Source organism: Sceloporus occidentalis, unplaced genomic scaffold (assembly GCF_023333645.1).
Source record: "Sceloporus occidentalis isolate IW3139 unplaced genomic scaffold, rSceOcc1.0.p SCAF_49, whole genome shotgun sequence".
Taxonomy (NCBI): Eukaryota; Metazoa; Chordata; class Lepidosauria; order Squamata; family Phrynosomatidae; genus Sceloporus; species Sceloporus occidentalis.
In genome coordinates, this window is record NW_028317029.1 from 3,819,945 (window position 1) to 3,843,464 (window position 23,520).

General features: G+C 39.1%; 1 protein-coding gene across 1 annotated transcript in view; it reads left to right on the plus strand.

The window, feature by feature from the left end:
* LOC149288925 (putative ATP-dependent RNA helicase DDX10) overlaps positions 1-20,189 on the plus strand; it is an 89,282-nt gene extending 69,093 nt beyond the window's left edge. The window contains exons 17-18 of the mRNA XM_089491185.1: positions 8,153-8,283; positions 19,988-20,189. Of these exons, the coding sequence (XP_089347311.1) occupies positions 8,153-8,283; positions 19,988-20,189 (333 nt within the window). The remainder of the gene's footprint in view (positions 1-8,152; positions 8,284-19,987) is intronic.
* Positions 20,190-23,520: the final 3,331 nt, after the last annotated feature.

A 23,520-nucleotide genomic window follows, 5' to 3' on the forward strand; every position in this document is an offset into this window, starting at 1 on the left:
TTAGTGTTCCCACTTTTTGCACAGGACTATGATTACAAACGGGTCTGCACCCAAAATATGAAATTAAATAGAGCCATTATATTCTGGATTGCCACTGAAATTACTTCACAAAACTATCTAGAATGTAAAGTAGCAAAGTTATGACTGATTAGTGAATGAAGTCACACAAGATATTAGGCAGCACCATTTAGTTTAGGTTGGGAGTACGGGTCTTTATTTTTTTTTTTTTGTTGCGGAACATTTATTATGGAGGTTTTGTACTCGCACGATTAAAAGTTACGTTATAGTAGGTTTTTTTTTCTTCTTTTGTAGTACGTGTGAACGTACTTACACTGGCCGAACAATAATGCATTATAGCTTGAGGCTTTTTCTCGCCTTACAGCTTTTATTGACCTTCGCTTGTTGACGATGGCGGGACTTGTAGTTCAGCAGCCTCCACCCTTACAGGTTCAAAACTGTGTCGCTTCCTAAGAGAAGGAAGGTTTTAATGAGTACACACATTTTAAATATTGCTCAAAAAATTACTATTTTCCTACATGGGATCCACCACCAGTGAGCGTCTACCGTCGGCGATATATTTCTTCTGATATGTCCGCCTTTTTTTTTTTTTTTAGTAATGGTTGCCTTGCATTTAATCTACTCTCACTGCCCTGATGTGATGAGCCTCTGTCTGACCTCATGTCCTGTTAGTTATTGAGCAATATGTCATGTTACTGCTATACATGGAGGCAAAGGTCACATCTGTAAGCTGTCATATTTGTGAACAGCGCAGCTTGTCCATTTAATGGAAATGAAAGCCCAACCTTGAACTGGTTCTCCAGACTTGAGCAGAGAAATCACTTCTGAGACCATCAACAATCTGGCGAGGAACATGCGGTGCAAATTTCAGGAAGGGCCCTGGTGGCTCTGCTTATAAACATGCAAAGCGCCAGACCTTGCTTTTGGCTAAAAGAGGAAAACAAAATCCCCAAGTAATTTTCTCTGGTTAAATCTCTGTTGGCAAGTTTTTTTTTTCTCTGAGATCAGAAGGTAGCTTTTTTTTTTGTGTGAAACGTAAGACAATTTAGCTGTAAAAGCCGAATGGAAGTCAGAAGAGAGTTGAGCAGGAGAGATTTTAAAAATGACAAAAAAAATTTTGGACCAAATTTTGCAATAAATCAAAGTTTATTGAAGATTTTTACCAAATGTCTTAGAAACGAGGGCTGGGAGCAAAGTAATAGGGAGACAAATGAATAAGTAAATGCATAAATCCATGAGCTAACCCACCATTTCTTATGATGTAGATGAGGCTGGACGGGTGAGTGCAGACAATATATCCCCTCCTCATCCAGCAAAAAAGGGGGTAATTTGATGAGTGAGAGGGGAAAATATGAGATGGGGCTAGAAGTAAAGTAGAAGAAGTTGAAAACAAAATGGAGGAGCGCTGCTCTAACGGGTGCCCAGCCCCAGGAGGAGATGGATCTCCTGATATGCAGTGAATTGTAGCCATTAAAACCAGAAAGCGATATAGACATTCAAATTTATCCTCAGCTCCGTGGTTTCTTCTACCAAGCCAATCCATGCTTTATGGGAAGGTATTTTGTCCGTCTTTCAATAGAAGGGGATCATTGCAGCATTGAGAAGGTGAATGGTGAGAGGTTTTTTTAAAAAAAAATTTAAGGCTTTCTCTTGAACCTTTGAAGCTAGCGAGCAAGAGTGCACGAGGGTGCATATTTTCATCCTCTCATTTTGGGATATTTAGAGGCATTAACTACCCCTGCCCCAGCATGACAATACAGCACATCCCTTCTACCTCACTCTGCGTCTCTAGGTATCTGAGAGTTTAAGTTCAGGGTGTCTCAAAGCCGTAGACCCACCAAACACACTCTGTGAGCCAGGGGATTAGGGGGAGACGCTGCTGAAAAGTATTATGGACTTGTGATGTTGTAAAGAAACACTTACTGGGTTTGGCCCTTAATAATGCGCTCTAAAGTCAGGTTTGTAAATATACCCCACTGTTAATCCCTTATAGGGTACTTTGAGGAATTAAGTTGTGCTGCTATCTGTGCTGCACATAGAGGGTTAATTTTTCAGCCCCCGATTGCAGGAGCTGTCATTCAGTTTGGTTACTCAATAAACATGATTTACCTGAGTAAGCGCAAAATGGAAATATTTGTTTTTCTTTATAAATATTAAGATTCTCAAAAGGTTATAGCTATGACTGGCGAGGTGTGATTGCTTTTGGTTCAACAGATAGCCATACATCAAAAACCTATTTCTGCTCTGTCAACTTCTGTACAAGCGCGTTGGGCGCAGCAAGAAATTGGGAATTCGATGCAATGTGTAGACTTGTTAAGTTGCCGTGACATGCCCTTTAATGAGAAGGTAGACGGCGCACTTGGCTGGAAATACGCGGCTCTGCTTAATGTACTTTGAGCCGGCTCTGTAAATGCTCCGATTTGATTTTACGAAATAATGGTGCCTTTTTTTTATGTACCGCTCTCGATTTTTACACGCGCTAAGTGGCAGTCTGAAAAGGCCGCTGTGTTTGTGAAACTTAAAGACGCCATCTTTTTCATCTGCTCAGCGCTCGATTCTGCAGTCATACCTTCCTCATGCTTTAATGCAGTGCAGGGGAACCGTGCGATTCCTGTATACGTAAGGACAGAGCATACATTTCGTGAGGGTACAGTGGTGTAACACACCATCCACACACTCTTAAAGTCTTAGTTGACGGGCGACGGCTCTTTTAGGGTGGGTTCGAGGGGCGTCTACGTTACTCCTCACAGCAGTAACATTCTATGCCTTTAATTGCAACACTTTGTGTATGAAAGTTGTGGAAAGATACAAACCGGGCACGTCGCACATGTTGGATATATTTCCAGATGCCGCATGGTTTGTGCTTAATACTCTGGGGTTATTACATTCTAAACATGCAAAGGCTCTTTATCTTATCTTTTATTTCTATATAGAAATAGCTCTTCATTCCAGTTTACCAACGGCTTAATGCACAGCTAAGAAAATGGCGCCACTGAGATAACCTTTTGTCCATGTTCGCTCTTAGGTCTTTGTTGTAGGTAAAGATAAGGGCCTGGATCAAGCTATCCCTATACCTCCTAAGCGTTAGAACATATTCACTATGAATACATTAGTGGGTTTTCCTTTCCTAATTCTTTTTTGAGTTATAATCTGGGAGAAAAAGGTTGGGTTACCATGCGCCATCTGCAATATAGTTCAGCAAGAAATAAGTCAAGTTGTTCTGATATCTTTTCATCTGATGCTTTTTAATCACTCTTGGACAGTGAAATCACAGATTTTTAAGCACATTTCTGGGCAGGCTAGGTGGACCGATTGGTTCTTCTTTAACATTGTGTTCTATGTATAACAAGTATATGGCGGCCAGCATTTATTGTGGGAAAACCATCCGCGAGAAAAGCTTTTACATTGGTGCTGTTCCAGATGCTGGGATGATACGTCTTGCTGTAGTATGCGGATACTTTGTATGCTCAGAGCGTGACACGGCTCTCGATGGGTTGTGCTGTCATAGAAATCAAAGCTTTGAAACTGTGAAGAGTCGAATGGTATTTTTTACTCTTGTGAAAACTATTCTAGCAAAGTGCCAGTGACCTTTCACTCCCTTTAATTTTTAAGAACCTTTGCGGTGCTGATTGTAAAAGGATAATCCACTTTTCACATGAATTCATTCTCACTCTTCCATTATTATGTAGCAGAGCACTTGATTTTTTAACACATCAGAAATAGGATTCTTTTCATGTCTCCTGAAGTCCTCTCATCCCACCTTCATTTACTCTGGCTGTCAGAACTGAAATGGTCCCGACCAACTTGTACTTGCTGAACACGATGGAAGTTAATTTCCGACAGCTCTCCATAAGAGTTTTTGGCCCTTGTATTAACCCAGGATTTGGGCTCATCAAGTCATTGCTCATCATCTTCATCCTCCAAGTAGCCCACGTTTAAATAAATACAATTTTTTATATATAAGAAGCTGAATGCCTTTTGCTTCACAAGCCCATAATATAAAAAAAAAAAAATCTCCCATTCTCATTTTAAAATCTCCCGTTCCTCGTGTTTAAAATTATATAAAAAAAAAAACGCCCTTTCTTAATATTATCAATATAGGGATGTGGATTAAGTCTGTTTATGGGCGTTCAGGGAGGCTGAGCGGTTTAATGATCACAGCAAATATTCAAACAAAACAAGTGAACATTAGATCAAAATCTATAGAATGACGTGATCATTAATCAGCCATTGGACTAGCTTCTTCGAGAGCCAAATCTTAATTGAACGTTGAAGTCAAACTAAATTTTCTCCCTCTTTTTAACTTATTTTAAGTGTTTTACTGTGCAGTCAACAAAAACCTAAATAAGAAGGTAAAGGTCTCGGTCTTCAGAAAAATAAAGGGCAAAACCCCCATATTTGTACTATATAATCTCCGTCGGTCCAGAGTATTTTCACATTATTTTGAAATGTTGGGACAGAAATTCTGTAATACTGCAAATCCCCTTTTTTTTTTTTTTTGTAAATACGGCTATATGACGGTCCCCACACATTCCTCTTATACTGATTTTTCTTTCATGTATACGGTGACAGTTCATTCCTTGTTACATATTCTTAGCTGGTAGCCCATTGAGTTTTTCCATTACCGAAGGAGTATTGGAGCATTTTTCGCACTGAGCGATAGGTTACATTCCAGATTTTATATATTTTAGTGCCAAAAATCTCATGCTTTTTAAATATTTGAAAAACGTTTACCTCCTGTACTTGTTACATTTTCTCATGCTTTTTTGTCTGATAAGTCTGTATATTTTTTAATTTATTTTGTCCTATTTATTTTTATTCTTTAAGGGCCAGCATTTGATGTTTGGGCCATTTTTTGCATTTCTGAGTAGACATTCCTGGCTATGTTTTGTTTCCTTTTGCGTGGACTTCACCGTTATTGAGCAAATACCTTGTGAAAAAACTTACGTCAGTGGTTTAAAAGAAAAAAAAAAAAAAAAAAACCCATAAAGAAGAGAAAATCCCTGTGCAAGTTTATCTCTCGGGGGAATATCCTATAAAAGGCAGCAGAAGATCAGCGCGGTGAAAAGCTTAGCCACGAAAGCCTGCAGTGATATCACTTTCTGAGTACCAGGCAGACAGCCGTGACGTGGGGATGTGAAAGAAACTGCCTGGAATAAAGCAAATCTCACTTGTCATTCCGTTTTCTGTTTCAAATCTTTCACCAAGAGGGGAAAGTCTCGCATGCTGTGTCTATCACTTTTCAAAACCAAAAAAGATCGGCTTTAATATGTCTTCCATAACAGTATTCGTTGTTCTCTTCTCGTTAACACCTATCTTGGATCTAAACTCCAGGCTTCCCTGTATTACTGGTTCCCTAACATCCTTAGCAATAGTTCACGGTCTTACAGGTGGGGCATAGTGAAAAGTATGGGCGCGTGGGGCCAACCTGAGTGAGATAAGACCAGATATTTGGCAGAAACCTCAAATCTGACAGCAGATAAGAACCATTCACCCAGCTAGCACATTTTTCTGATGTAAAGACCTTAATCAGTCGTTGGTCTTGTCTTAGATTCAAGATAGCTTCATGTCCATCCCATGCATGTTTACATTCCTTTACTGTATTCAGCCTCCGCCATGTCTGCTGGGAGGTTTATCAACCAACCTCTCAGTACAGTCAGTAAAACTTCCTAACGGGTGCTTCTAAGCCTCTGACCCTCTAGTTATGACCTCTTCTAGCATTTCTCCTCCTTTGAAATAGTGTGGAATGAAGATCATTATGGGGCATACTTTGCACTCTTATCATAGTGTTTATATAGCCGTTTTAACAATTTAATAGTGGGTCCCTTTGCTTTTTAGCCAACTGCACCCTAATACTTCTTGGAAACAGCTGGAGAAAAAGCTGGTTGAGTTATTTATCAGTTCTGGTGCAAGATAATGAATGTGGAGCCATGGACTACAGTGGAATACGGCTTCCAGTTGCTCCACATTGGCACCAGAAGCGCTCCTTTATACTATTTCAACCTACCTTACAATATTGCATTAAATGTTTACACAGTGAACAACTTTTGTCATAAAGAGTGATTTTGACACTATAACATGAAACATTATCCAGCAAAATTAGAAGTGTCTTCTGACACAAGCTTTTGTTGAATATTAATGATCGTACATGGAATCTCTTAGCATTTGAATGAGATCATACTGAAGTTCAGTTAGTTAATCCAAATACACACAAGGGAACGTGTCAACATTTGTGCTTGGCGCACCATTTAATTCCGCTAAAGACCCGTCTCTGTATTGCTGTGCGCTGCTAATAGCCCCGGGGGACTTTGCCTTCGTGGCAGAGCTGCTGGAGGTGTTTTTTCCATCTGGGACGCCATGATTTGCTCTGTTGGTCCCTGATGTTTATCTGAGTAAAATGTCTGCTGACAGCCGTTCGCTGTGTGTGCAAACCTTTAAATTTAGTGGACTTTACAGGTTTGACAAATCCACCTCTGATATAGCTCTAACGGAGCTGCTCCTTTGGTCAGGACAAAGAGTTCAAAAGTATGTCTTCCTGCGGATACTTGATACCTACTAATCCCGTCGCTATACAGCACTGGCTCTGCTCTCATCCAGCGGACCAAACTTTTGCATACAGGGGACATCTGGCTAAACTTGATGTGAGTTCCCGTTCACGGAATAGCAAAGCGCGGAGAAGCAAATAGTAACCGTTGTATATTGCGCCATTACTTCTCCTCCAATGATAATAAACCAGAGGCTCCCAAAGCATGGAAGACTTTCCCAAGTGACAATATGTCGGGGAAGCTGCCGTAATTTTTTTGTTTCTAGTTTCCCCTGCATGTCTCTCATTAAAAGAGGCCCGTGAATTCTTTTTAAAAGAGGCTATTTGTTTTATCATGTTTCGTACTGCTTCCCAATGTTCAGATTAATTATCCAGCTATGCCTAGAATTCAATGTAGGGGAATATCCGTGTCTACAGGGAGTAATGTGATGATGAAGAAATCTATTAAACCTGCTGTTTCTCTACCCCAGCATCCTGTGGCACTGTACCAGCTATTATGGCGGTCATGGTATTCATTAAACAGCATGGGACTTGTAGCCCATGGCAGGTAGAGAGCCAGAGGCAGCGTTCACTACTTAAGAATATACTCAGCATCTTCATCGTCTAACAGATAGACATCATCGGCCAACAGAGGAAGCAAAAATACGCATATGCACCGAGGGAAGCGGCTTGCGGTAAAATATGTATTATATGACATATTTCAGAACCTTAGGAGTTTTATTTCCTATCCATCTCCATAATAATGTTGAGTGCTTCCAGAAACAAGGGCTGGTAATTCTTATAGCCGCTTAGTTTCCCCTTCAGACTTGTGATACTGTTACAACTTATCCGCTAGTTCTGCATCCCATCCATTGACCCATCAGTTTCAGATTTAAACCGTTTTAAGGCTTAAAAATACCCGAATTATGTCAAGGAATTGGAAATCAATTTCCAAAAATTGTCGGGGGGGGCTTTTAGAACGGCTCATTTAAAGCTGATACACTGTAAAACAATACTTTTTGAATTAAATGTGTAATATATGTATTATTATAATGTGTAATATGTATTATCCTAATATACTATAAACCTTCTTAATGTGTGGTTGTATTTAACGCTTAATTTTATTTTGGTGCTAGCCGAAAACATGTATAACATTAGGAAAAAACATAATGCTGATTGCGTATTAAATACACAATATGCATCGCAAATAAAACCAATATGCACTCAAAGTCCTGCTTAAAGAGCGGCCACCGTAGATGGCTGGTTTATTCTTTCTTTTCTAATTTGCTATCGCATGTAAATGTGTGCTGGCAATCTCCAATCTCGTTATGTCACGAAAACTACTTCCATGTGACACCGAAATCAGAGGGAATAACCAAGTGTTACATTGCTAGTGACGATTGCCACCAACAAAACACAGTGGAACAAAACACGTTTAATTCTGTGGTTGCCAGAGGGGCCAGTAGTGTATGAACGATCTTTATAGCTCCTGGCACTCGCGTTCTTGGGCGTATGCCTAGGCAGACTTTCAGCGATCATTTAATGTACATCGGACAATCAAATATTAAAATGCTAGCAAGTTTAACATTGTGAAAATTTCTTCTCGTGCAGGGGGAAGAGGAAGCCGTGGCTTATCTCGATCATGACAGCGGTGATGAGGTAGACCTCAGTGCCCTGCCCGACCCCGACAAATATAAAGATCCGGATGAAAATGAAGATGGATCCACACAGGAAAACAGCAGGTATGCCTTTAATAAGCTTCGTTTTTGTGTTACCTAAAGCCCCAGTAAGCAGCTGAGGTTTTATTAAAGCTTCTGAGGTTTATGGTGCTAGGGTCTGGAGGAATAGACAGTTGTTGGAAATAAGGAGGCTGAAGATTTATGGGACAATGAAGGCAATACAGGGAAGTAAGAGAACAGAATCATGATTGGTATACCTTGATACAATACTATACTAGCTGCAGGCCTTTATTTCTTTTACTCCCCGGTGTGATCTTCTAATAATTCTTTAAAAGCTCTGATGGAATGTAATAGGAAAGCAACAGTGCCCCCGTATTCTTGGTTTAGGAGACTATCAAAGCAGTTTTAAACATGCTTTAGGAGAGGGCCAGACCTCATAGCACCGGAACTGAAATACCTACCACAAAATTACATTAATCTTCACGCGTTTCCCTAAATTAGGGCTTGGAGGATGGCTATTGGGCACCCCGCTTCTTTGTTCTTGTTGAACAATATGGTGTGCGATTGACCACCGCAGTAGTCATGTGGCCTCTGACGTGGGATTAACCAGCCACTGGCCATAAAGAGCCAGAGACGATTTCTGTCCTCAAACGATGTGAAGTGCATAGAAATGTTTGTTTCTTCGGTTTATAAAAATGTCAAAATTGTGTTGTCCTAAATGGAGCGCTGTTTAAAAGCAGGGTTGTTTAACAGCCTGATGTGGTGTAACAATGGCCAGGCTGGATTACTGTAAAACTCCTTTAATCTGCCTTAAACACGTCTTTTCAAAAGCTTTCTGCCGGATGCTGGCAACTGCGTGGTAATCAGTGGCTAGCGGGAGGCCACTTTTTCTTTCCTACTCTTACTCATAACTGCTTTTATTATTTTTATAAACCTTCAACAAAAGACCTGTAAGGAAAGGAAAACATTACCATATGAATCAATGCACATTTTCCTGGGGTGTTGTATAATTGAAGGTTATATTCTAAATATCCTACTTGTTCAAAAAAGAAAACCCTTACACAGCAATCACATTTCTAAATTAAACATGGATTTATCCATTAACCTTTCAGATGTTATGTTGTGCAGGTCATATCTTTCATATGCTTTTGTGACAAGTTGCCAGTGTCACATTTTACTTTAAAGTGCAGTACTGTCCATTTTTCTTAATAAAGTACTTTCTGGAAGAGGCTTCATTTCCTTTTTATGTTGAGTAACATCCTCTATATAATTATAGTAATGGAGCCTTAGCTTAGTTTGCACTGAAATTAAAAAATCCCCTCCATAGAAAGTGTCATCATTGATATCAAGGGCTCTTAATGCAGACATACAGCCCCCCACACCACACACCCCCTACCTAGGTAGGACCAGGACAGAGTCAGACAGGTAGGACCAGGACAGAGTCAGACAGGTAGGACCAGGACAGAGTCAGACAGGTAGGGACCAGGACAGAGTCAGACAGGTAGGACCAGGACATGGTTCTTTATTGCCAAGGCTATCCTCGTGAAGCTGAGATTGTTGACATCTCAAGTAGGGTAACGGGGCAAGTACGGATGTTCATTGATTGGCCTCTAAACCACTGGAGGTGTCCAGATAGAGATTAGAAATTAGGGGAGAGGTAGAGTAAGTAGTGAAGAAAGGAAAACCACCTGCTCATTGTTGGACCAATTAGGTATCGTTAGGCTGATGTACATCAAAGCATACATAGAAGTATGTTGTCTAATAAAACTATTCCATAAACATAACTTTTTTCTTGTTTCTGTTGGGTCTACAATGAAGATAACATACGTTATTTGCAAACTGTTCTTTGAAACTTTGCATTGCTAGGACAGTGGCATGGAAAAGGTTAATTATAGTGCTTCTTTTAACGCCAGTCTTGAATGTATCCCTAAGGGGGCTAACTACTCGGATACAATTACATTGGTCAAAGGCTCAATCATGTCGATCGACTCATGCGCGACAACCATATAGTTTGTCCTGTTAAGGGTTCCTTGAATATCGATTTTGGAAGCACTGAAGCCGCTGAAAACGATAGTTGAGAAAAAATATGTAATTCATACGTCCTGCTTGAGTTGGCCGTTTTATTCCACCAACGTTCCAATGGCCTCCAGTCTTTAAAGAGGCCAATGATCCTGTTTGTTTTGTCTCTGCACAATCTTGTACAAGAAGCTCACGTGGTGAATAGACAAATTACTTCACTCACACACCTGAGGTAAAGGCTGTGGGGTGCTGACCTCTTCCTGCTTAGATATTATAAAGGAGAGACTTTTTGTCACATCTAGTCTCCTACTTGTTTTTGGATCTTCAGGCATATGTTTGGTAACCACATACACTTGGGAAACTTTTTAAACCATCAATTACAATTGAACAGTTTGTTCCCAGGGTAATGGTCTTTGTATTCTTAAAGGAAAGTAAGAAAAAGTGCTCTTCTGAAGGCACGTATACAGCGAACAAACCCAAACTCAAGTTATATGCGGTAATAGACTCACCGATGTCTGGGCGTTCTTTATCTTTGTTGGGATTTTACTGTGGGTAAAGTCTGTGCATGTGTGAGGATATGGGCATCACAGCAATACAACACAAGTGGAGGCTTATAATAAAACCACATGTGTTTATCACGACAAGCCAATAAGTGGCAACAACAGTATCTGATCCTCATTTTGAAAGCATTTGGAACATCTAGTCTGACAGCTTTTCCCCCTTTAGAAACTCAAACCATAATCAGCTAACTTTAAGCCTTGGTCATGGAAGCTTCACATACCGCAGGGGAGACTGAACATCAGAAGCAGCACTTTGTACTCTCGGGATCAATGAGAGTTCATCAAGTCCCACCCATTTCCTGTCCAATCCCCTCCCCCATGAGGCTAGCCACGCCCAAAGCATGATTAGCCCAGCCTTCTCCAGTATGACCACATCATGTTCTCACCTGCCTTCCATAGAGAGAGAGGGAAGGGGAGGCCTCCAGGCAGCTCGCCATCTTGCCATATTCTGTAAACGAGACATACTGAAATAGACCAAACCTGAACTCCGGCTTGGAATTTAGTTTAGTGTCTCAGTCCTTTTACAGAAGAATACTTGGCCCTGTCAGCCCCGGACCTGACAAGAAGTGAGTATATCACCGGCGGGTAGATGTGTTCGACCAAACGCATCTCATGCACTGAAAATGGCGGAAGGGCGAATGTAAATGGGGTGATTCTGCAGGCGCCATGGACATTTAAATGCTGTGATCTGTCACTGTGTAAATTTGGGAAATAATCGACCCTCTCCCCTAAAGCCCCCAAAATAAGGCATGTGCTGCAGGTTTTATAATTTTGGAATGTCTTGTGTTATTGTTATTACATATATGTCAGATATGTATTATTTCCCTTTTTTTTTTTTTTTTTTTAAGCAAAATGAGTCAAATCTTGTACAAATATTTGCATTCATTGTCTCTTCTCAGAGACATATTCATTGTATTCGTACACCATAGAAATTCATTAATTTTTCAGACATATTACACTCCGCAGTATTACCTTTTTATATTGACGTAAATACTCTGGCAGCGAAGCCACATGTACGAGTTGATTAAACTGGCTTCCCGCTTTACCAAAGTTTAATAAAACTAAAATTAGTGTCTTTTTTTTTTTTTTTTTTTCTCCCTGCCGCGCATACCAGTTTTTTTTTTTCTTTTTCTTAAGTACAAACTCATTTTCAGAAATGTTGCAGATAATAATGAAACTGGAGGCGGCTGTTTACTGCCTATGAAATAAAAAAAATTCAATTTTTGTCTAATAACTCATGAAGGTAAACCATTGCATTAGAATAACTCTTTATCATGCTTCCCAGCAGCCGTTTCATCACCAAAAAAATGGATTAGTGTTTAACAGAACGTATACCAAATTCCTACAATTACATAAAATTGCATATGCATTATTTCTCATGGATTAATTTAAATTCAATTTGTTGTTGACAATTAGGGCCCCTAAGATCTGCCCTTTAAGAGAAATTATTAATTTATTATGTAGTTCAGCCACTTAATTGAGCAAATGAAAAAATATATATTATCGAAGAATTTCTAAGCGTTTATCATAAGATTCCTGGCCCTATTCCCATCGATGCAGATCACAAAGCAGATATTTTATTGTCCTTCAGGATGGTCACATTGTTATTTTTTGTATGTATGCTGAAAATCGCACCTGCATTTTTAATGTGGATTATTATAACAATTTCCTCTCCAAATACTTGTTTGGCATAAAGAGAAACCCCCGGTGGATGCGATAGCGTTATAACTCATATGCTTCCATCCCAAAAGCTGACACTGTGTAATTGACTTGTGATTTGTGCAAGTAATGCAATATCCCTTATCTCGTAAAAAAACAAATGAATTAGATCTCCATTATTACGGCTTTGACGTTCCCACAAACATAGGTTGCAAGTGTGAAGGTGGAATTTCTACATGCTATGAAGTCTTTTTTCAGATTTGGCTACATCTGCATCCTGGTGTAAAAAAAATACATATATATATAGCCCTTGGGCGCTCTGCTACATATCCGATACTCATCAAAGATGGTCCTGTTCAGTGGTACGTTTTAGCGGACCGGTGTATTTACAGGGCAAGGTTATTGGATCGTACAGGTCTGTTCTTCCAATGGGCTAAGGCTCTCCTCCTCGCTTATCACCTCTTCCTTTTCCCGTCTACAAGATTTCACTCGGCTGCCCCATATCTCTGGAGTCTATTTCCAAGGAGCATTCACCCTCCCTCCCGACATCTCAAACATCTCAAAACTCACTTCTTCAGAGAAGCCGCGCCACCTTAGCTGCTAGAACTTCCGTGTCATTGATACAACCACCACACTATCTCTCACCCTTTCTCTGTCGTTCCCTCAAGACTGTAAGTTGTTGGTTCTATATAAATAAAAAATAATAATAAGTAATGGCATATAAAGGAGTGGAGAGACTTAAAGTAAATCTGTCGCCTTCCCAAGTCCTACTTCGATGTCCTACTTTCGCTTCAGTCCAATAAATAAGCCATTTACAAATGTAAACTAAACCTATATGTTCTTGAGTCCTGGCCAATGTGTATGTTATGGGAGCAGTCACCATAACTCCATGTCCACATGCTCTGGGTGGTTATTTAGCCCCATTAGATATTCTCTCCTGTAGTTTCTGCTTGTTAATACATTAATGATAGTTCCCCTTTAGATACATAGCATATATGCTGACTGGGATTACTACCAATAAACATACACATTTTTACTTTTCTGTTTGGTTTTAATGGCAGCTCATGGTGCCAAATACCCACTCGTTGCACACTCCACCTACCACTCACTGCACGGTGAGTATAACTCTGTCCCCCCCATCGCAGCCATCAGAAGCCTTTGAGCGCGTTATTAGCTTTATAATTTAGAACCGGCTTTAGAAATAAGGGCAGGCAGTTCCAACAGTAAAAATATATGCATGATTAAATTTAACTCAACATAAAAATGTAATAAAAAAAAGATAATTTATTTATGCACGTACGTTCTTACATTGCTCAAATGTCTGTTGGGTTTTTAAAGATTTCTGCAACAGTAACTGTGAGCTTTTATAATCCTGCAAAATGAATGGAAGGCTGATGGTTTTGTCTGTCTTATGTTTTGTTGCTATTGTGTCGTTATTGTTCTTGGTGCGTATATTAGTATAGAAACATAGTATTTGATGGCAGATGAGACCCATTTGGCCCGTGTAATCTGCCCTTTTTTTCCTGATGTAAAGAATCTGACCATAATCGGTCTTTGGTCTCGTCTTAAATTCAGGAGCCGTATCCCTGTTCTACTTATCTCAGTAAAGTGAAACTTTCTTACATTACAGCTAATGGGCACATGTCATCATGCACACAATAACACGATTTTCTTGTTTAACCCAATTAAGTGACGGCATTTAGCCCTTAAGTGGCGATTTATAGAAAAATGCTTATTTAGCACTGCAGTAATATCATTTTACCCCGGTTTATACAGTATGTTGGTTCATTAGTTTGCTTTTTTTTTTTTTTACAAGCACCCCTGGTTAGAACAGTTTACTGCTATGCATTATACAGATAAGGGGTTCTAGAGAAAATTAATCTATACATTGTGCTAGCCGTTTTGATAGCAAATATAGAGATGAAATGTAATCTTTCCTGGCCTTTGTATCTGCTATGCATTAAATTTGTTACCCTCTGATACTCCCTACTGGCCCATTTACAGTATGATTGGCACGGCCTCCATGGTATGTTGTACTGGGGTCCTTCAATAAGAGGACAACTGCTCTTGAGGTAGGTGCTTATACTTACAATAACCTAGCAGGGCAGTGTGGGATATCCGATATATATATTATATATTACATAGCCCAGCGTGAGCAACAATAGAGCAGTGATCTGTGATATGATGGAGTTGGTATTGTGCGCATGAGGTTAAATGAATGAAGACATGAAGCTGAATCCGTATTCGGATTTTACATTGTGTGCTTCGAGGCATCACTGCAGCTTCTGTCATGATCATAGAACTCTGCGAGAGTATTATTCTAAATAGTCAATTATAAATATTTTTTAATGAATGGCTGTTTCTTGCTTTTCTGAGGCCTTTAAGGGTTTTTCGCTTTTCCATATTTTAAAAGCTCCACAAAAGCTGTGCAGGTGCATTGTACTCCGCTGCCTGAAATACATCCGTAACATGACGCGTTCCCTTCGTATCTGTAACAGTATGATCTTTTTTTTCTGGCATTAGTTAGACTTTCAGTGATGGATATTGGCTGTATCCTCCAGAAAATATTCCTGTAAGAAGATGGCCAACATTCACAACTCAGATCTGACATTTGTGAGACCCCTGATCGGTTCTGCTAGCAGCACATTCATTATTCCTTGCCAGAAATCAAAGAAGCATGGGAAGGTCGGTGATATTCAGCTGACGGGTGAAGCCCCCCCCCCCCTCGGCAGGTGGTCATATAATAAAGCTCTACAAAAAAAAAATACACTTCTTGTGCGCCGATCAAGTCCTGTGCAATACATGTTCACTAAAAAAGATTGCAGAAATTGTCCAGTTGGGTGTCGATGCCCAAAGTCTTCACTGCTCTTCTTTTTTGCCGTTGACAGGTTTTTAGCACGGGTATTGGGGGCAGGCACTGGCACGGTATAATTATATTATCTCATAGTGTCAGGGTTTGGAATAGCCATTACCGCTGCTTCGGCCTCAGGAGTATTGTCAGTAACACAATGCAGAAGACGCTCATACCTGGCATGAAAAATGACATTTCTGTCCGGAGAGCCCACAGGGACTCTGAACTGGTGATGTCACTATTATTTATCTTCAAGATCAGAATTTGACCATTTATAGTTGTTGAATTAGGCCTATCCTATGGAAGCCAAGACGCTGTATTTCATTTGCTTTGTGATTTAGCCGCCTTAGCAGCCAATATCTCAGTTCAGTGCCCTGGAAGCGTTCGGGCGGCCGCTATTTTTTCAAACAGCCCCATGGCTTAACTTCATTGCATTATTAATTTAGTGATGTCCTGCCCTCCGGGTTGTGCTTTTAGATAGTTTGCAGAGTCCTCATTTTTTTGTTTTTAATCTATTCTGCCTCACTAGGATGTCTCTGGAATAAAACATTATTTTAGATTCCAGGTTATATAAGAGAGAGAGAGAGAGAGAGAGAGAGAGAGGGTTACCAAGGTTTTTTCCTGTCTGTATTTAGGGCTTTAATGACTCGAGGCCTTTGATACCCTCAGCATGACATTCTGGTTTGATCTGCTACAATCAGCAATGCAAGCAGAACTCTAGCAGGAGCCATGGCATCAACGTCTCAAAGACGAGTGATTGATCTTGTGATGGATACAGAGACTAATGTTGTAGACCTGACGGCGATGACCTTTATTTACTGGGATGGTGGAGACTTACGACCCTTTTTTTGTTAAAGGCCTTTAACGCTGAATGCTTTTCGCACTGTATTATAGCATCCGTACTCTTAGCAGGAGAATTGATGGGTTAGCTTTATCTACTGCTCCAGATCTCTCCACATGAAAGGCCCGTGTCTTCAAAGTGTGTTTGATATATATATATATATATATATAATATGTTAGATTAAGGATAGCCATTTGACCATCCCATGTTCTTCTGTTGGGAAGCTGTTCCACTTCTCATACCCTTTCTCTGTAAAGTAAAACTTATGTAGATGATATCTAATCCTCTAGTTTTAGATCATAATGTCTTGCTCTTGGGATATCTACGTCTAACCATACAACTCGTCAGCTCAGCTGCAAATGAATTACTATGAGAATGTGTATTGTATGTAGTGGTGCTGTGTATCTGGACTGGATTTTTTGGCATATATATATATATATATATATATATATATATATATATATATATATATATATATATATATATATATATATATATATATATATATGTAGATATAGGTGCTGATGATTCGTATTTTATTCATCTTAAGTTTCCTTGGCCGACCAAGGCGTCTACAGTCCTCAACATTGCCCATTTATTTGCTTCTTCAAAAGATCTTGGACAGCCCCTGTCTGCCTTGAACTTTCTTCCTGGCAGAGACCTGATGCAGTATAACTACCCTGTGTGTTGTTGCTGTGCTCAGTCTTGCCATGATGAATGACTTTTGACATTGAACAACTCACCTTGTTAGTGAGTTTGGCTTTTCCTCAACCGTTTTTATTCCTCCTACACAGGTGTTTCCGTTAATGATTGTGTTACAAAATCTCTGACCTTGTGCAGGTAAAGAATTGATGCTGTTTTAAAGGCACATCAAATATTGAATATACTTTTGCGCTGTACTGTAGATATATAGATATATTTGAATATTTTAGGGTTTTTGTTAATGGGATCAATAAAAAGTTAATAGCCGCTCACCCACTGTTCAGTAAAGTTTTGTTTTTAGGGTTCTTTTTCACATTTTGGACCTTTTTTTGGATCCAGAAAATAGACTTTTCCGAAACAATATATTTTCATTAGCATTTTGACAGTAACTGAGGAAGAAGCTGTTCAGAGAGACACTGCAGTAATTAATCTCCATTAGGATTGTTGCCTTAGTCTTGTAAATTAAAATTTATTATCTGGAAATAAAAGTTGTGGCAAAGTGTGCTTGATTATCAAAATATCTATTTTTGGAGAACACTTTTCCCTTTTTTACTGTCTCTCTAGAATATTCATTGCTGCTAATTTTATTCGCACTGTTTAATCCAAACAAATAAAGCTCTGTATGAAATTTTCAAAGCTGGAATTGTCATTCTAGACAATTGTATTAGTAACTAAATTCGTAACCGATCACCGCTTTACAATACTTCAAACAATGTAGTGGCCTCTCATTTTAATCCCCTACCTATTTTAATCCCTCTTGAAATATTAAAACAATCTTCATTGTTCCCTTTTGAAGCTTTGGTTTAGAGCAGTGTATAGTATTACATACGGTACATCTTAAACACACACAGAACGTCATGGGACCCCACTGACCTCCCGCCACCATGAGCTGCCTGGCCCAATTCCGATGGACCTGTTTAGCATTTTTCCATCCCTCTTTGCACCGTTTGCTTGATGTAAATTGATTTCCTATAAACTTCAGTGTTGGTGGATCTTGCAAGCAAAGCTGTGCATGCACATGTAGTGTGTTGAAGTATTCTGCTTGCAGTGGAAGCAGGCAGGGAGGCGACAAAGGAAAGGAGAAAATAGCCTTTAATGTGCATTTCCCTTACAGCGTTAATGCATACCTTTGTTATGTTAAACATACTTGTAAAAGTTCAGATTTTGGGTGATTTTTTTTTTGGGGGGGAGGGGTATTTTAGTTTGCAACAGAAGTATTAAGGTCATATCTTCTAGAAATTGTCCCTTTTTCGTATTTGTCGGAGAGAGCAAAGATAAATTGTGATGTGAATGTACAAGGTTACCGATCTACTGCCCGGGCTCCTCATCCGCTAAAGTTAATACTTCCAGGTTCCATTGATTAAAAATCATTTAAAATAAAATAAAAGTAGCTTGGAATAAGGAGACATCTGGCGCAAAGGAACAAAACAAGATTTGAACAGTTCTTAATTAAAATGCCTCGCATAGAAATTAGAGTTCAGAGCGAGCGAAAAGAAATATGTCGATGTGGAGTAACGCAATTTAACTTTAATACGTGTAATTTGGAACAGCTTGTGAAATTAGTAAATAGCAACATATTAAATTTGCCTTTCATGTGCTCAGCTGTTTCTGTTCCCTGATTGATAGCTGTGGATTGGAGGCCAATATTTTCCCCAATCGATCATAAACATTGAGTTCTTCCGACTGTTGTACATAATAATCTGTCCCTTGCGCTCCTTTAAAATTGATTATTTTTAAATACCCATTTAGTTAGATTTTGCGCCATAAATATAGCAGCCTATTAATTTTTCATTAAAAATACCCATACAAATTTCATTTTGAAAGTACCTCTATTTTTTATTTATTATGAATGCGTTACAAACTATTCCGTTTGAACGGGGTTCTGATTTCCATGTAATTTAAAATCATGCGCATCTTCTCTGCATCTTATATCACGTCATTGTGTTAAACAGTAGCGTGACCCTAAGCCTCCTACGAGGGCAATATGTCAACCCATGCATAAATCATAACCTGTTACATGTTTAATTAGAATATATATTATACAATAATAAAAAATATTATTTCTCATTGAATGCTTAATAATAGAAAGACTTATTTCATACAGGGAACAGGAACTGGGTCTTAAATATTTGATGCCTAATGTTGGGTCTTATAATTTTTTTTATTTTAAAAAATATAATTTAAAAACAGAATAAAGCCCCCTGAAAGGGGCTTCCTTTATGGTCATATTATCCGCTACCAGGAAACGCCTGTTGTATGTATAGATAAAACCCACAATGCGCCTCGTGCTGTATGATGTCCCTGTTGAACCCGAGTTAGTAGAAAAGGTACTTTTGTTACTCAAAGGAGAGAGCGGTGATCTAGCTAACTGGCTGCTGGCTGAAGCCATAGCTTTGTAACCCCTTAAGGACAATGGGCGGTCCCTAAACTCATTGAAAACAATGCATTTTGAGCCCGTACATGTACGGGCTTTGTCATTAAGGGGTTAATGAAGGTTCACAAGCAGCGTAGTCTTGTTTTATGCAGTTAGAGGCGATTCACAAGAGCAAAAGGGTTGTTTTTGGACTGAATAGAGTACAATTTGCTGTAGAAGGGACCGCATCATATTGTTTTGAAGGCAGCACAGCCTCATCAAGCGTTTGATAGAGCGGAATAGATTACTATAAGTAGTCGTCTGCTGGCGTATTAGCACTGATTGGCTCATACTAAGTGTATCGGGAATTCAGTGTCTAATGTCTCTCAATGTCTAATGCCATCTCGTATATTCACTTCCGTGTGTAGCTGCTTTATAGCTAATGGATACTTGTGTTAAAAGTCGTTTTAATGTGGCATTTGGTAATGTTTCATGTTTTATGCCTCTTAAATCTCTATCAATCTGATTTAGTAAATTAAAAATACATCTGTAAATGTTGATGATTTATTTTCTCAAATTATGTTGAAATGATTCATTACAATGTTCCGGAGCGGACTTTAAATGCTACTAGAAATTCCAGGTGACTAAAACACATTTTCACTTGCATTTTTTTAAAGTAATTTTTAATGTTTAATTTGCTTTTTACATGCTGTGATGAAACAGGTTATTCATCATTTTGTTGCCTTAATTATCAACATTGCTTTTTGTTTTTCTCCTCTAAGTGACAATGACGTGAAGCCTTCAAGAAAAAGAACTTACAGCAGCTCAGAAGAAACGCCTCCTGAGAGTCCTTCAGCCAAAAAGAAGACGAAGAAGAAGAATGCTAAACAAAGCCCAGATGACTCTTTTGCGCCATTAAACACCGGACTTTCGCTGAGAGAGGATGAAGAGCTGGTACTGCATCTTTTAAGTGGCAAAAACTAATTATTTAGCCTCTCCGGATTATTCTAGGTCGCCTCCAACGTTAAGTCAACAGCTTCTCTAAAATCAATTTGGCATTGAAGCCGTTGGTTCACGGGGACACTGAAAAATGAGTTTGGGGATTTAGTCTCGAGCACATGCCGGGATCATATAAATAAAATATCATTGTATTTCTTTCTCCACTTTATATTTTATCGTTTTTCAGTGACTTGTTTGCAGATAAGTTTTGTCGCAATTATAAAATATGTACCGGAAATCTCGCTTATCTGAGCTAATAATACAAACTGCTGTCCTGATTACAGTGACCTGAAAGTGAAAACCGTGGAAATATGAATTTGGATTTTTAAAATGGTCTAAACTGCAAAATAAAACACATTTCTGGTTGTTTAAAATAATTATTCTGTGTAAAACTATTAATCCAGAAAGAATTAAATTTGATGGAATTCTGTTCTCCCAGATCTATCTGGGAGGGTATCTATCATTGTGTTGTAACGCTTTTCTCTGCTTTACAGTGACCCGTCACAAACCTCTAAACTTTAGTAATATGCACCTTATAGTGCGTGACTTCAGTGGACATTACTGCAAACAAAACGCTGCATGATTTCCTATATTTTATATAGAAAATTATACTTCTGCAGCAGCGGCTAGAGTAGTTAAAACTGAATTTATTTTGATTTCAGTAAGAGCCACGCTCTCGTGCATGCTAGTTCAGCTGGCGTACACTACAGCATATATACGGACGCCCATTTGGGAAGGTCCCAGCAGTATTACATTTTTTAATAGTAATATATGTAAACTCTTATGTATATTAAACTATCTCTTGGTAAAACAATGTTTTTGTCTTAATCCGCCAGTTGGACACTATGACTGATGTAAGTCTATGGAGGAAAGGATTTCATAGTATGAGAAGGACTTCATTAGCATTGCTGTAAGGAATAATCTCAGTGTCTTGTGCGAGTGGGGAAAGTCGCCAAAAAATATCACGATTTACACAGGCAGCCTCCAGGTCTACACATACAGGGAGTTTATTGAAACGGCTGATAAAAGCAATAACCCTTCAATCTTAAACTACAGTACTGTATACAGCGCTATACTTACTGCTTAAAGAATAATATTTAGTTGTCAGGACCCAGGCCAGCAGGTCAGGTAGGAGCCCAATTGTAGGGGATATCTGAGGCTCCGTCTACTCAGAGATGCATATTGACACACAGGTAAGTACAGACAAGAGATAATCTCACATCAGGCTGGTATACAAGAATAGATTGTATTGATGAAAGCTGGCTGATCATGAACAGGAATGGTATATATACAGTGGAATAAAGCTTGGAAGCCCTCCGGCAGGGCACATGGCTTGGAAGCCCTCCAGCAGGGCACACGGCTTGGAAGCCCTCCGGCAGGGCACACGGCTTGGAAGCCCTCCGGCAGGGCACACGGCTTGGAAGGTAGGTAAGTCTGGGACACAAATCTGGATCCTTTAGCTTCAAGCAGACAAACAAGGACCCAAGCCAAACAAATGCAAAGGGCAGAGCAGGTATATAAAGGCAGGGCTAAAGTCGGGTAACGAGGCTCAGCTGTCCCAAGTAATTGTATAGGGGTGCTCCTGAGATGGAAGGTTGGCCACTAGTGGCTGAAGGTAGACAAGATTTCAAATAATTATTGCATTGTCCAAGCTGACAGGGTGGACCCTGACATTAGTTTTCATTTGAATTTCACTTTTAATTACCCATCTTTAACAAAGGCAGCTGAAGGGGAGAAAAATAAGTGTTTAAAAAAAAAACGGGGGTTTGGAGTGTCCCTTTAACGTGATTTTTGAGGTCAGAGTCTGTGTATCTCGTACTTTTTATGCAGGTGTATTTGGTGACTCTTGGTAGTAAATAAACAGTTTCCGGAGCTAATCCTAAACAATGAACAAATTAAGGAATCCACCCCGTTCACGTACTGTGACAGATCAGAAATGAAGATTTGTGGCTCTCTATCCTACGCTGTAAGGTGCTTGTTGATCTTGCTCAGTCATTTGCAGCGTGTAGAAGTAGTAAGGATGTAGAAGGATAAGAATATAGAACCAGAATCCAAACCAGGTAAATCCATCTATCACACACACAACACACACCTGTATGTGGCTATATATCTTTCAGAAACATTTTGGCTGCTCAGTGTTTTAAATAATCTTTCAGAAATACCTGTTTTTGTCCTTTATTATTATTGCCACGTTTCTTAGGTTCTGAGCTCTTTATAAACATGCATTTTCCACACTATGGTAATCCTGAAAAGACCCTCATTGTCATGTTTCTAAACATTGGTAATATACTATATATGCAGCTTTGCTGTCTTAGCATGCCCCCATATGGCACTGTGTGAATGTTTTTAGAATAATACTATTTTTGGTGGAATTTTTTTTCTACCCAAACAATGTAATACAAAGCTGTGTTACTGTCCCCCAGCTGCTAAACTACCACTTCCATAATTGTGCCAGAATGTCAGGACTGTCCTGTTCAATCAAACCATTTACTTCCCATCTGTCCCCATTTAATGCTTGAAATATGTTCTTTTCCCCAAAACAATTATATAGATGAATCCCTGAAATCTCTATTGATGTTCAAACGGTACAGTACCAAATTTTTACCCACCCAACAGCATATTCTCATGTTCACATATTCTCATGTTGACCTTTAGATTAAAGACAAGAATGAGGTTTTACCAGTAAATTCTGTATGATTATAAGTCTGTGGTGATTTTTTGTTGTTGCAAGTTACACTTTCTGCACTCAATCTTAATTGTATGTAATATTTTTTTTTTTTACAAAGATCTCAAAGGTAAAGTATTTCTTTGCCTGCAGGAACACAGACATTCCTAGTGGAACAAGCCAAATGGCTAATGCTTCAAGTAAATGAGAAGAATGGTTGAGACTGTGGTAGCTGCAGTTTAATGTTGATAAATGTAAATTAATGCATTTGGGACATAAATATCCAAAGGCAAAATGTAGCTTCTGTGGTACTTTCAAGTTGCTTTTCTACTAGCGTAGCATAAGAAGAACAGGGTTTGGAGGTAACTTAGTGGAGAGCTGTGTCTGGTTTTTTGACAAATGTTGGCAGTGTTTTCTAGTAAAACACACCATGACTGTGGTGTTTGTTATTAAAACAAGAATTGGCACTTATCTTCTGAACCTCATTCCAACTCTTTCTACTTTCAAGTAGAAAAAAAGTCTGATCTCAAAAAATAAATAAATCTAAAAACAAAAGGCCTCTAACATGATGGTGATAATTTCCATTGGATGGTATCAAGCTACCAATCCTGGGTCAACACTCAGCTCACGCACGTCCGACCATATTCTACT